This window comes from Copidosoma floridanum, unplaced genomic scaffold, assembly GCF_036245765.1.
Source record: "Copidosoma floridanum isolate Cflo_tuat_1 unplaced genomic scaffold, Cflo_Japanese_pri ptg000013l, whole genome shotgun sequence".
Classification (NCBI taxonomy): Eukaryota; Metazoa; Arthropoda; class Insecta; order Hymenoptera; family Encyrtidae; genus Copidosoma; species Copidosoma floridanum.
In genome coordinates this window covers 29010407-29023482 of record NW_028321890.1, presented here as the reverse complement: position 1 = coordinate 29023482, position 13076 = coordinate 29010407, and the positions used below count along the sequence as shown (strand labels likewise).

General features: G+C 40.6%; 4 protein-coding genes across 7 annotated transcripts in view; 2 read left to right on the top strand and 2 right to left on the bottom strand.

Annotated features, from left to right (window-relative positions):
* The window catches only part of LOC106640650 (frizzled-4-like), a 42074-nt gene extending 34760 nt beyond the window's left edge, over nt 1-7314 (top strand). The window contains exons 2-5 of one of the 2 annotated variants that reach the window (XM_089590638.1): nt 3477-3696; nt 4194-4420; nt 4868-5357; nt 5447-7314. In XM_089590638.1, the coding sequence (XP_089446764.1) occupies nt 3477-3696; nt 4194-4420; nt 4868-5357; nt 5447-6060 (1551 nt within the window). In that variant the 3' untranslated portion in view covers nt 6061-7314. Of the gene's footprint in view, nt 1-3476; nt 3697-4193; nt 4463-4867; nt 5358-5446 lie in introns of both variants that reach the window. The other variant, XM_014354743.2, reaches the window with a different exon arrangement.
* LOC149374991 (uncharacterized) lies at nt 1480-3091 on the bottom strand. The gene is made up of 3 exons (XM_089591625.1): nt 3085-3091; nt 2476-2549; nt 1480-2348 (listed from the first exon to the last, which is right to left on the bottom strand). The coding sequence occupies exons 1-3, from the start codon at nt 3089-3091 to the stop codon at nt 1497-1499; spliced, it is 933 nt and encodes a 310-aa protein (XP_089447751.1). The 3' UTR covers nt 1480-1496.
* Nucleotides 7315-7881: 567 nt separating the features above from the next.
* On the top strand, nt 7882-9704 carry LOC106640691 (ribokinase). Of its 2 annotated transcripts, none has more exons than XM_023390906.2 (7): nt 7882-8172; nt 8311-8443; nt 8544-8673; nt 8761-8922; nt 9025-9116; nt 9178-9366; nt 9430-9704. In XM_023390906.2, exons 1-7 carry the CDS (start codon nt 8123-8125, stop codon nt 9601-9603), a joined length of 930 nt encoding a protein of 309 aa, XP_023246674.2. In that variant the 5' UTR covers nt 7882-8122; the 3' UTR covers nt 9604-9704. The 2 variants fall into 2 exon arrangements, with proteins under 2 accessions (XP_023246674.2, XP_014210288.2); XM_014354802.2 differs by having other exon boundaries at nt 9019-9116.
* Nucleotides 9705-9770: 66 nt separating this feature from the next.
* Nucleotides 9771-12747, bottom strand: Pop1 (POP1 ribonuclease P/MRP subunit). Of its 2 annotated transcripts, XM_089590636.1 has the most exons (3): nt 12438-12747; nt 9944-12356; nt 9771-9880 (listed from the first exon to the last, which is right to left on the bottom strand). In XM_089590636.1, the coding sequence occupies exons 1-3, from the start codon at nt 12559-12561 to the stop codon at nt 9829-9831; spliced, it is 2589 nt and encodes an 862-aa protein (XP_089446762.1). In that variant the 5' UTR covers nt 12562-12747; the 3' UTR covers nt 9771-9828. The 2 variants fall into 2 exon arrangements, with proteins under 2 accessions (XP_089446762.1, XP_014210290.2); XM_014354804.2 differs by having other exon boundaries at nt 9771-12356.
* Nucleotides 12748-13076: the final 329 nt, after the last annotated feature.

Genomic DNA, 13076 nt, shown 5'->3' with positions numbered 1-13076 from the left:
GTATATGTACCTACGTATGAAAATGGAAAATTAAGTGTATTGTAGTTGCAGCTTGCGAGGAAAGCTCAGAGGAGGGACAATAAAGAAAATAATGACAGGGATCTGTGGTTGCTCTTAGAGCATCTGTAAAACTACCCCTCGACACGATTAATCAAGTCCATTTTTACACGTATCAACGAAAAATGTCTATACCCATGCTGTATCATCGTATTAACTTGTACTGTTATATATATATTTTAGATCTTAGCAGTCACCCATTTTCCTGTATGTATATATATTTCCCAGCCATATGCACCTAATAAGCATGGTGCTCGGCGGTACAGGTAAAATAATATTAAAACAGCGGGCGCAGTGCAATGGCACACCAATACACGTAATACGTGTGCCTCGAGGTACACGTAAGCCGAGAAAAAGAGACATAAACACGCACACGGCCGTAACAAAAGGATAAAAGAGGTTTGCCTCGGATACGCTCGCGCACCGGGTAATAGGCGTGCGTGTGCTATCGCCCCTGGAGGAGATGGAGTGGACTTGCACGCGCGCACTACCTCACGGTAATACCTACTACTTTTGCCCCCTCTCTCTCTCTCGCTTTGCTGTCGAAAACGAACAACTCAGAAGAAGAAGAAGGCCCTGCGGTAGTGTATAGAAGGAGAGGGCAACAAGAGCCCGAGGAGCTGATGCTCGGCCACGTAATTTCATGGGAACTGTAATTTGGCGGAGGCTCGCGGTAATGGGCGAATCGGCCGAAAGCTGCACGGCCCGCATACAATATAGGTACGCACACCATACACACGCTCACGCATCTCGTGTACGGATTTCCACCTGGTAACGCCACGTATAGGTACGTAGGTGTGCGAGAGGCGGGAAGAATGGGCGGGATAATTACCCCTGATGCCCGCCGCTCGTTATATCTCAAGTCGCCTTCTTCTTCTTCTTCTTCTTCGCACTTTTGTTCTTTCTGTTTTCGCTCTCGTCTTCTTCGTCTCGGTGTGTCTGCGGGCCCCCGTCTCTTCGAACGCGATATCCGTTCCTTACGTTATTACATACTCGAGGCCTTACCCTGAACACTGTGGTCTTACCGCGTGACTTTAAATTGCATCGTCTTTTAAAGACACGTCTGCATTTACTTTTTTTCGTTTTGTTCTTATTTGTTTCACACCTACGCTCGCGTTTACGTAATAGTTGCATACGAACCATCGTTTTGAGAAAAGAACACAATATGCCGGAAATCAATGTACCTATTTCGAATTTCGTCCTTGACTCGCACGCGGCTAATTTGCTTTCTCTGATCATCTATTCTGATGTCTGTTCGTGAAAAGTGTTTTATTTTTAAAAACTGAACAAGACAACATTGGATTATTCGCTTTTTTTATTCCTCTACGTGTACATCAAACATCTCAAAATACAAAAATAAAAACATTTATAAAAGCGATTATATCGCGTGGAATTTATAATTTAAAACTATAGACCGTATATGGAAGCGAGGAACGTACCTAAGCTTGGGTGAAAAATTGGAAGCGGTTTATCGAGAAAGATGTTGCTAAACGGTAAAAACGCGAGGCGCCTAGTTCCGGAATGTCACCGTTAAACTGTCGTTGGACCATCCCAGCCAAGGCATACTCCCAGTCGGAGGCCTCAGCGAAACAACTAACCAATTGAACGTTGCAAGCGTTGATCCCGACATTGTTCTCGTGCTGGATAACTCCTATCGCGTACCAGGGTGTACCCTTAACGTCGCGCGTGAGATAGGAGGTGCGAACAACACCTCGTTGTTCAGCGAAGTTGACGAGAGCGCTGAACCTGAGCATCGCTCGGCCAATTTCGTGTGGAATCCAGTCGCGCGACTCCTCGCCGCGCGGACAGATTTTGGCTGCGCCGTTCAGGACCTCGATGCGCCCGATACCGTTTATGGGAATCGCTATGCAATTGGGCAGTGGCATCCCCAGGGGTGGGTTCGTTCGGTTTTCGAGTCGCACGCCCATCACGTTCTCGTAAACGTAGTCGCAACGAGCCAGGACGATGTACCGACAGACCAGCTCAAAGTCGGTTTCGCTGATGACGCTCTCCAAGCAAAAGGAACTATCGGGGTATAAAGCACCGACGATGTACTTCCACACGTCGCGGAAAAAGCTACCCATGCTAGCGCTATCGACGCCCATTTCGATGGTCTCGAGTATCGGGGTCCAGTTCGAGGGAAATCTCTGCGTAAATTTCTCCATGAGTTTAGATTTTGAGGTACGTACTGCTGCGGTGGTGGACTGTTGGTCGACGTCCTCGGATTCAGCATCCAACACCGCGAGGGTGGCGCAATATTTATCGAGTAGCAATATATCTGCAGCCAGCTGCTAATCTAAAACACGAAGAATCACACGTTTCTTAAAATCACGTTTTAAACGATCACGAAGAATATATCTTAGTTGTAGTGAATTCATTACATTAGGAATACAATGTGAAGATTTATCTCTAGTCCACAGTCTTCTGGTACAAGTATGTGTGAGATTTCACTCGAAATGGCTTGGAGGTGCTCTGAATACTTGGATTAAAACCTGTAACAAAAATTAAGTTAATTCTTGTTAAAGAGTTATTTCTTGAAACATTTTAATTTATGCAATGAATATTTTTTGTAGAAAAAATCAAAATCGTAAATCAGTTTGATATCCCACTTCCCTTACCCTAATTTTTTTTCTAGTAAATGTATATTATATCGTTGGTACCGAAAAATTTTCCACAGTTATCGTTTTATTAATGAAAAAAAAAAAAATTTCAGATGCTAATAATTATGGTGATAACTGATCAACTTCTACTTGTCAAAGTTTTCTTGTTTGATTACCATGATTATGATAGTAACTATCGTGAATAAATTGGCGTAGCAGTCATCATCCACGTAATTTTAGAAGAACTTTTCCATCATATAATGATAAAAATAACAATAACATAATGAATGATCGCTTCGAGGGAATCCTGAGTATATGGCTTAACTGTAATATTAACGGTTGGTGCAATAAATATATACATTCACCTGCGCTGTTTGTATTGAAAATTTCAATAGAAAAATAAAAAACACTCATTGAACGAACGCACACCTCATTACAATAGCCGCTTTCGGATACCGCACAGTAACCGCAATACTTAAGAATTATAATGAAACTGACCCAAACAGCTGGTGCTATAAAAAAAAAAAAAAAATCGACTCGTATATTTAAAGGGGCAACGCATACTCTCATACACTTGCGCACGTCTTAATTATATACCGCATATACTTAAATTGCATTAGGCGTCATAAATTCTTTTGCATGTGCGCACGCGACCTTACAGTTACATAAAAAAAAGGGAAAGAGTAAAAAATTGCTCGGACGCGCCGCTGCGCGAATTAAAGGAAACACACAAATGGAACAAAAGTATAATAAAACAATAATGATAGGAGAAGGAAAGGATGATTATAGATGATAACGAAAGGTCGGTTTTCGTTGCAGCTGGCGCCGTTGATGCCCCTCGTCCAGTACAACTGCTCGAGGCATCTACGTTTCTTCCTCTGCTCCGTCTTCACGCCCGTGTGCTCCGAGCACGTGGCCATGCAGATACCGGCCTGCAAGCCCCTCTGCCTGTCCGTCAGGCACGACTGCGAGAACACCCTCCGGGAGCTCAATCTACCCTGGCCTCTCATGCTCGACTGCGACCGCTTCCCCGAAATTGGTGAGTACACGTTCCATTTAATTAACACGTATACTGTGTTTACACTTACTCTTGATTTTTTTTGAGCGTTGGGATTGTCTTGTTCATAAATTTAAACGGCCAACAAATTGTTCATCTACAACGTTATTTTGGTTCTCACGTGAATTTGTAAAACAGGGAGGGAAAAAAAAAAAATAAAATCTGGAGACCGCAAAAAAACCAACCATGTACAGATCGTTACGCGTGCACGGAAATATCGCCGCAAGTACCTACCTATAGGGCATATTCAAAGTAAGCGTGTCTTTTTACCGTGACTGGCTCTTGATCTCGAATTACCGTGTCTCCGAGCGAGTTTGGCAAAAAAAAAAAAAAAAAGTCAACGGACAAAAAGCTCAACCAAACGGAACACAATACTTTTCACTAGATCGAGACCATAAGAAAAAAAAAAAAAAAAAGGGGGTGAAACCCAACAAAAAGAGTCTGTAACATCATACTTATCGCGGGTGCGCGTGTTGCAGGTAGTACGTTGTGCGTGCAGCCACCGCCGGAAGAGAGTTTAGATGCGGAGCTACCCGGGTCGACCGATCGTCCAAACGAGCAGCCGCAGCAACAACAGGATACAAACGATAAGGAACAGCCCCAGTGGCCCCTGGTGCAGCCGATGCAGCCCATGCCCCTGCCCCCGCGGGCTAATCCCCACCAAAAGTGTCCGACTCACTTTGTCGAGACGCCCTATGTCGACGTTGTGAGTTTTTCGCATTATTCTATCCGCGCATTCATGCTCGTGGTAATTATAACCATACTCTCTATCTCTACATAATGTATACTTAATTGTTGTTGTGTTTACTCATACTTATACTAATAATTATGTGCTGCATGCATTTTTTCGCTAACATGTGAGGGCAAGAATCAGCGGTGGCAGTTTGGGAGTAATTTTTTTTTCAATAGCTCTTTCTTGCCTCTAGATATGTTGGTATATGAAGAAGTAGTCCTTTTGATGCTTTTACCAATAACAGTGAAATATAATATCATTGCGCTCAGCGATCAAGGACTACTTCGTTTGCAACAACATTATTTTTTTCCGCTTTAATAAACATTATATGTACGCATGGTTTAAATAACAGTCAAATGGAAAAATAAAAAAATTAAAAAAATCCTAAACAGTGACTAATATGAGCGTGAAAACTTGCAGACGTCCTGCGTGCCCCGGTGCGGAGTGGACGCGTACTACCGCGCGGCCGAGAAGCGCTTCGCCGAGAGGTGGATGGTCGGCTGGGCCTGGCTGTGCTTCCTCTCGACCCTCTTCACCCTGCTGACCTTCTGGGTGGAGCCGTCGCGCTTCCGCTACCCAGAGCGGCCCATCGTCTTCCTCGCGCTCTGCCACAACCTCATATCCGTGGCCTACATAGCCCGGGGCGCCGTGGGAGCCGAGGCCCTCAGTTGCGCCGACCAAGACGACGGCCCGAGCTACGTACCGGTGAACGACGGCATGCGCAGCGCAACTTGCACCCTGTGGTGGCTGGCCCGCTACTACCTAGGTGTGGCCAGCAGCGTCTGGTGGGCCATACTCTGCGGCTGTTGGCTCCTCAGCGCCCGGAACGAGTGGAGCAGCGAGGCCCTCCACAACATCGCCGGTTACCTGCACGCCGCCGCCTGGGGCTTCCCGGTCCTCCTGTCGGGAGGTACGTCCATACATTTTTTTACTTTCCAGCCGCGTCCTGCCCCTACCATATTCGGTGTACAATTGATTCGTTATTTTTCTTGTTCACAGGTGCCCTCATGTCCAGAAGCATATCCTCGGACGAGCTGACGGGGTTGTGCCGGGTGAGCGACGAGTCGGCCCTGTGGCTCGAGGTCACCCCCAACGCCAGCCTCCTGCTGGTGGGCTGTTGCTTCGGCACAGCCGCGGGCGCCGGTTTGATCCGCGTTCGTCGGGCCGTGCGCCTAGTCGGCCGTAGCGCCAAAAAACTCGAGCGCCTGATGACGCGGCTGGGTGTCTTTGGCCTCGTGTACGCGCTGCCGGCCCTCGTGGGCTTGGGGTGTCTGCTGCACGAGTCCCGGGAGCGGCCGCGCTGGCGCACCGAGGCCCTCCTGGCGGCAATAGATTGCCGCTCGTCCCCGAGTTGCGTGCCGGGCGGGCCGAGTCGTAGGCCGGCCGGGCTGGAGGTGGCCTTCCTCAGGCTGTTCCTGGCGTTGCTGTCGGGGGTGGCCTCGGGCATGTGGGTGTGGTCGGGCAAGACCTGCCGGGCATGGAGCAAACTCATCGCCGCGCCCAGCAAGCCGGGCAGGCCCAGTCCCCAGCAGACGAGGCTCGTCCAGCCGTTCCAGCACGTGCCGGTGCAGCCGTTCCCGGGTTTCAAGCACGACCTCGCCAACGTGCCGTAATCGGGGCGCCCCTCTCTGAGTTTGTGATTAGAATCATTACTTATTAGCATTGTATATTGTGAGTGTCGTTTGGTTACAGGGTATATGTAGCTCTGCGAGGAGTGAAGAGCTCGGACTCCCTGGAAGCGTATTTGGCGTTATGATTATTTATTGGATAGTCCTCAGCTGGAGCGTTTGATTTTGTAAATATGTTGTGTTTGTGTGTTTTTCCAGTAGGTACGTGAATGTTACGCCCTTATTGCACGCAGTGAATTTTCCTTCATACATGGCTTGATCTCTTTTGCGAGTTGTGTTGCATACATTGTATACATTGAAGTTGTGTTGTAGGAGCATAAATGAGGGGGACGATTAATCGCAAGGAATCGCTAGATTTTGTTAAAGATTTGCATTTCTAATATATTATAGACATATATAATAGACAATAAGATCGTTGTTGTTTATAGCTACGAGCATGTTTCGTTGGGATGGAGTTGTCATTTCGATGGCAAATGTATTACTATTATTATTACTATTACATTGTAAACGTATCAAACGTATTACATTAAAATCCAAACCAAAAAGGCTATTAAGTATACTGTAGGAGTTTAGTAATACTGTAATTTAAAAATAAAACACATGTATACCTAATACTTTACTTGAAACTATCATATGGTACTACTATGTAGGCTTCAAACTATATATTGAAATAATTAAACTCAGCCATAGAAGAATGTATACTGTCTTTAAATTCAAAGGAAAATGTTTGAAGAATGTACTACATTATAGATGTTGAAACTTTCATCAAATACGCTATACGCTTGTTTAAAGAAATTTTTTATAAAATTTTATTCCCAAAAATGTTATGCGACCAAATAAATGTTAAAAAACTTTTATATGTATCGAGATCTTTTGACGTGACAAGATCTTTTGTAATTACGTTTAAATTCTTGATAAATTAAATAAGATCCACTGCCTCTAAATAACTGTGTTGTATGTTATTTGGTCACACATTAACGCACGCAAACGTTCAAATATCTCATCACAGCGAATCTTTGTATGGTTCAATTTAGCATGTATAAGATGTAAGATTAAAAAATGTTAACTGATAATTAAATATCTGTTGATTTTCATGAACATAATCACGCTAAAAGTTATGATTAGCATGACAAATTTTGTTATAAAAGAATTTTATTTGCTTACACAAGTAAGTGACTGAGACTGTACATAAACATTGTATATATTGTAAATGAGTTTCACCCAAATATATTGCTTAATTATATGCAAGTCCCCTGAAAACGAAGTGATTGCAAAAATAAATATAAAAAAAAAATTTATATATATACTCATGAAGCTTTGTACAAAGATACTCTTTTTGCGATATTAATAAATGTTTTTTTTACACGTTAAATCAATTGATTTTTATTATTCCACCTTGTAATGTTTCAAATAAGAATTCAAAAACTACCTTGCATACCTATAATAAACCCATTGTAAATGCATAAAAATCATTCAAGAAAAATTTGTTTATTAACAATAACTAAAAGATACTGCTTTTATACTTAAATCTTTATATCTTCTGACAATCACAGCTATGGTTTTGTCAAGGACATGTAACTTACTAGTTTAACGACTGCTGATGTAGTCTGGACTGTGTCCATCCTGTTCATCCATCGATGGTTGAAGAAACTTAATGAAAAGAACATGAAACTACCGTTGATAATATTTATCATCCAGTACTTGACACGTTTCAATAAGAATATGAATAATTGATTATTGTATCTATAGGTACTCATATTCCAAGTTAATTTCTCATTTACTTGCATGATGCTAAGTTTTGGTAACTCACAAACAACCATACGATCAGCCGACAAACAAAATTCAACCAAAAGACAAATATTACTTAATATGAAGGGTTATCGTGAAGATTAATCATCTCCAGTGATGCGGGTAATATTTTTGTTTACCTAATGCTCAACTTATCAGCACTAATAAGCCATAACCCACATAAGACCGAACCTCGGCTTCGTTTTCACCGGCTTGCTCTAAATTATTTCCAAATTCCAAAACACATGATACTTACACAATGGCCAAAACAGTTGCTGTGGTCGGCTCCTGTATGATCGATTTCATAACGTGAGTTTACTTAGTTTCTTCTTTTACTATAGTTCTTTACTGCATACTTATAAAGAAGGCAAAAAAGCGACTAAAAAAACGTGTCAGCAATTATCTACGTTAGTCATCAATCATACACATTTTTATACTCAAATATAGATATACAAGTCGCTTACCACAGCCTGGAGAAACAATCGTAGGTACCAAGTACCAACAGGGTTTTGGCGGCAAGGGTGCAAATCAGTGTGTCAGTGCAGCCAGACTCGGTGCATCAACGGTATTTATTACGTCGGTAAGTGCCTACAATCTATTTGATGATAACGGAGTCGATTAAAAATAATCGTTTGAAAAAATCATGATTAGCTGATCAAGTACGTTTTTCTCTCACGCAGTTGGGCTCCGATTCGTTAGGAAAGGATTACATAGAAAATTTACAGGCACAAAACATTGACGCAACGCACGCGAAAATCAAGGGTGCAGACATTCACTCTGGCATTGCACAAATTATTGTCACTGACTCAGGTAGTATATAGTGCTCTGGTAACTACTTAATACCAATAACTACACGTTCGTCAATTTCAACATAGAATGTTTGTACTTATTTTGCAGGTGAAAATTCGATTGTTATCGTTCAAGGTGCCAATGCACTGTTATCCTCACAAGATGTGGAAGAGGCAACAAATAAAATTGCATCAGCTTCAGTTCTTCTGTGTCAATTTGAAACGCCACTGGATTCTACTCTAAAGGCTTTAAAAATTTTCAAAGAGCACGGTAATTGGCAATTTCAGCATTAGAAATATTATATGCCATTATAACTTAACATTTAAAAAAAAAAAAAAAAAAAAAAAAAAAAAAATTATGAAACAGGTCAAGGAACGTCGATTGTTAATGGAGCACCAGCTGTAAAAAACGTTGATCCGGACGTTCTAAAGTTGGCTGATATATTTTGCGTTAATGAAACGGAGGTAATTTATACAAGTTAATCTTTGTTGTGTGCATCGGAATAATCTATGAAGTTGATTACAGGCAGAAGTTATGACGGATGTAAGGAACTTGACTTTGTCTAATGCACAAGATGCTGTTGATAAATTAATTGCTCTCGGTTGTAACACAGTTTTGATAACGTTTGGTGCTCAAGGAGCAGTGGTTGCTTCTAAAAATAAAAAAAATGCTGTACACATACCAACGATTGCTGTGAAGGCTGTAGATACTACTGTGAGTAAAAAAAAGTAAAAGTACTAGAGAAAATTTTACTTAAAGATGAAAACTTGTGTTTAGGGTGCTGGAGATGCCTTTTTGGGAGCTCTCGCATATTTCTTGGCCTATTATTCCCATCTGCCTTTGGAGGAATGTATCAGGAGGTCAAATAGAATTGCTGCACAAAGTGTCTTAAGAGCGGGAACTCAAACAAGTTTTCCATACAAAAAAGATTTGCCTTTAGAATTATTCTAAAAGATTAATTTTTAAAGTAACAAAAGTTGTAAGGATCTCGTTTTTTAAAAAAGTTTTGGTCAATATTGAAATAAAGTGAACCACAAATAACATAAAAATTATTTGAACTTTTACTTCCAAACCATTATTTACAGACAATTTTTTTTTTCAAGTTTTACTTAGAGACTATAACCATTGTAAATCTTAAAAAAATAAGTCTTCAAGTTCCTTAACGTCAACGCAACTTTAATTCAGTATTTCTAATTTGCAAACTCTGTACTTCCTTGTGCTGGTATTCCTAATAAGGATAATATTTGATTTTTCTTTTATCATGCTCAGTACAGAAGAAAGAATCACATACCCTAAACCTACTCCCTTGGCTTCAGAAAATGAGAATCCACCTTGGGTAATGTACCCAATTACTTCCCTATCACAAGAATGTCTTACACTGGTGCACTTTGGCAAGTACAAGTCTGCCATTGTTTGTGCTTGTTTGTCAATAATAGTTCTGTTATTGTTTACTAACGTTTTCTTTACCAGTTTACGAATTTTATTCAAATGAGCTACTTCTTTGCTATGTTTCACTGGTATATTAGCACTTGCAAATGCCATTTTCTTTTTAGCACGAACTCTTTGTCTTCTCAGTCTTCGTAAAAGTGCTTGATGATCTTTTCTCGAATTTCTTCTTTTTTCCTCATTGAGGTCTTTTTTTAGAGACTCCAACGGTCCTGACCACTTTTTGTTTTCTTTGAATTTAGTTAAATCTTCTTGTGTTGGAATACAAATTATTGAAAAATTTGTAGGTATACCCTTCCTTTCAACTAATACTTTAACGGGCACAAAACAGTTTTTATTCCCCAGAAAATGATCTACATCTGTTAACAACTTACTTTCATCTACTTCCCTTTTGGCAATTTTTCTTCTTCTCTCCAAATCTGAACTCATCTTGGCATTAAGAAGCGAAAGAACTTGCTGATTTCTTAAAATGTAAAAGTCAGGTGAATCATTCCATTCTTTCATCAGTAATTTCCATTCACAAAAATATGGACTAGTTATGCCAAATTTAATAAAGTTAACACGTTTATTGGGAGGAAGTCTAAAATACTTTTCAATTAATTTCATTTTTTCTAATTTGGCTTCCATCTGGTAAGCATCTGTATCTGGATGATTGATAGCTGGAACATTGAGATTTGAGTTTTCATAGGCTATAGCTTTGGATTCTCTCAATCCACCAGCCTTGGCACACCTCAAGATAAGAGACAGCCAAAATGGCATAGACCAACCTGCAGGTAAAACAACATCAACACCAGAACCAAAGCCAATGCTATTGTTGTGTGAATAATCGCCTGGTTTTTGAATAAGAAGTATTGGTATTTTATGCATGACATTTTCACTGAAATGCTGATCGTTCTCAACTCCAGGGACCAAGCTTTGACTCCTTAGTTTATTAATTGCTGATGTTGATATGCAATTCTTTGTGACGGAAGATCTTACGTTGGAATCCCAAAGTGGACTATTATTGGCTAACGTTGGAGGCATTGGACTTTTATCTGCAGGTTGTGAACTTGGTAATGATTTAGTTCTCTTGAGAGGGAGAAAAAATCTAGGATCTAAAACTGTCAAAGCAACAACCATATTTGGAGGTAGTTGATTGGAAGATTTCAAGTTTCTCAATGTATTATATACATCTTTCTGAACTTTAAATGCTTCTAAATTATCCCGAGATTGGTAGTACGTCCTGTACCAAAAATCAATTGATTGTTTGGAATTTGGATGAGTATCGACATCCATAGCACAAGCATCTTCAGGGTAATGGCACTCTTCTAAATTCTCGTCTTCATCTACAAACATTTTATTTTCGTTCAATGAATTCTTTTTGATATCCGGTAATTCAAATGCATCTGTCAAGATACTCAAAGCCAAAGGCCCACAGAGACGAAATCGATTCAAGCAGTTTCTCAATATCAACATTTGACACCCACATGCACTATTATAAGTTGGAATTTTGATAGTAGAAAATATTTTTAAATCTGGAGATGTGGATTCTGAACTACAATTTTTCTTCTCTTGACTACTATCACCCTCCAAATCAGAACTTTTTTTGTTTTTCTCGAATTCAAAGCTAAAATGATTGATTATCTCTTGCAAGACTTCACTGTAAAATGCTGGATGCACCCAAAGCCAAATAACTTTATTACTGAAACCATTGGGACTCCACAGAAAATGTACATACCCAATAGGACTACAGGGGTAACCATCTTTTTTATAAAACATTAGGGTTCCCTCCCTTTCTCCATTGATATAAATTTTGGCCCCAAACGTCAGCTCATTCTGATTGCAATGCCTCTTCAATTTTTCCTTCAAAATGTCAACAGGACCTCTGATCTCGAGGCATGTATAGTAGGATAAATCTTGGATCAAACAGTGTTTAGCGACGGCTCTGTAATTTGCTCTAAAACATCTGTCATTCGAATGATTAGGCAGCTTGAAGCCCCACTTTTCAATCATCTTGAAGCGCTTGGCATGCCAGATGTGAGTTTCAAGCCAGAGCTTGTTTTTTTGTCTCCGGTTGTACTCGGAAAGCAAATTTTTGGGTCGTCTGCGATATTTTCTGGATGGTCTTTTGGTCTTGGGTGGCAGGCCAGACTTTGACATCTGACTCAGGTGATAGTTTCTCAATTTTCTAGGCATTCGTTTGGCATTGTGGGACATGACGCGACGACGCATGTGGATAGGCAGCTTTTGAAATATCATCTTTGTCTGCTGTGGATTTTCTGTAAAAGACGTGGAATGAAAAGTAATTTTAGTTCATCGATCACAATGACCCGATAAATAAATTAAAAAAAAGAACATACTCAAAGAGAAAGTCATTGCTGCCATTTCACTGGCTCTTGCAGTGGCGAGTTTCATAATGTGTGCTTCTTTCGGCAACTTTTCAGTACCACCGAGATTCACGTCAAATTGTTGCTTGTCTGACATTTCGATTGTTTTTTTTTGCGAGAGGGTAGTAGTTAATTACCCTTAGGGTACTTTAAATTATACTTTTTTACACAAATAAAACAATGAATCTACTTATTTATAGGAAAGGTTATAATTCACCGCAGTACCACATCACCCATGCGTGCTTGTTTACATCAAGCATTCTGCTTTCTGCTACAGCAGAATATATCGACGCCTCGGGCGAAAACCAGCCCAGTTCAGATTTTTCAATGTTATTTTAAACGGGAAAATCTGAACTAGGCTGGTTTTCGTCCAAAGCGTCGGTATAGGCTGTATTCCACATGCTGATACCAGAAATTACTACTAAGTAATGCCATATGGTCGATTTTATTAAACCATATGAATATCTCTGTTTTTAGAGGTCGACTTTTGAGTAAAAATAGATTGTAAACTTGCCGCAAACAGCACTAACTACGTCAACTTCTTATTATCTATCTGTAAGATTAGTTGCGGCTGGTTTGTAATTATCAAAGTGACTTTGCTGTAAATAGCAA